The 1154-nt window shown below is 50.3% G+C and overlaps 1 protein-coding gene across 1 annotated transcript in view; it reads left to right on the forward strand.

Moving 5' to 3' along the window:
* Nucleotides 1-954, forward strand: part of LOC21389957 (transcription factor TCP14) — a 1663-nt gene extending 709 nt beyond the window's left edge. Inside the window, exon 2 of the mRNA XM_024162232.1 lies at nucleotides 1-954. Coding sequence (XP_024018000.1) covers nucleotides 1-928 — 928 coding nt within the window. The 3' untranslated portion in view covers nucleotides 929-954.
* Nucleotides 955-1154: the final 200 nt, after the last annotated feature.

The following is a 1154-nucleotide window of genomic DNA, read 5'->3' on the forward strand; positions in this document are numbered from 1 at the left end:
CCAGCAGGCGGAGCCCGCCGTGATCGCCGCCACTGGGACCGGCACCATCCCCGCTAACTTCACCTCCCTCAACATATCCCTCCGCAGCTCTGGCTCCACCATGTCCGCCCCCTCCCAACTCATCCGCGCCTCCAATTCCTACTTCAACCCTAATTTCTCCGCCGCGCAGCTGCGAACGGCTTCGCCGTGGGAGAGGAGCATTTTCTCACCGCCGGACAACAGTAGTAATAGTAACGATAGTAGTAACAATAATTCTTCGTCTTCAGTGCTGTTGAATTTCGGTTCTGGTAATGTGAGCTCCATGTTACAAGGGAAGCAAGAGCTGCAGGCTATGGCCGCACGTGATCAGTCCGGGTTTGATCACGTGACAAGCTCGGAGGGCGATGCCGGTGTGGTGAGGAAGCGGAGGCAGGCGTTGGAGCAGGACTTTTCTCCGACGTCCACGTCGGCGACACCGCAGATGGGGAATTACTTGTTGCAGTCGAGCGCGGCGGGTTCGATTCCGGCGAGCCATAGCCCTATTCCGGCGACTTTTTGGATGATGACGAACCCTGGGGCTAGTGGGAATAACAACAACAACAGTAGTAATCAAGGGAATATGAATAGTAGTGGTGGTTCTCTAGTTGATCCATCGTGGGCATTTCCTAATGCTGGTAACGCAGCTAGTACTGTGTATAGAGCTGGGGCTATTGGTAGTGGTTTGCATTTAATGAATTTCCCTCCCATGGCCTTATTGCCCGGCCAACAATTGGGCTCGGGAAACTGCGGTGGCGGTGTCGGCGGAGGCACGGTCACGGACAGCCACTTGGGAGTATTGGCGGCGCTGAATGGGTACCGGCCGATTCTCGGGTCGGCGGCAAGTGGACCCCACCAACATCACGGCGGAGATGATGGACATGATACAAGTACTACTACTAGTCACCGGTGATAGGACCATATCAATTTCCTCAAAGCGTATGGCTTGATTTTTCTTTTTTCTGAAATTTTCTCTATTTTTTTAAAGGTACAAATATATATATATATATATATAATGATGGAAATGATACAAGTACTACTACTAGTCACCGGTGATAGGACCATATCAATTTCCTCAAAGCGTATGGCTTGATTTTTCTTTTTTCTGAAATTTTCTCTATTTTTTTAAAGGTACAAAT

Source organism: Morus notabilis, unplaced genomic scaffold, assembly GCF_000414095.1.
Source record: "Morus notabilis unplaced genomic scaffold, ASM41409v2 Scaffold458, whole genome shotgun sequence".
NCBI classification, from domain to species: Eukaryota; Viridiplantae; Streptophyta; class Magnoliopsida; order Rosales; family Moraceae; genus Morus; species Morus notabilis.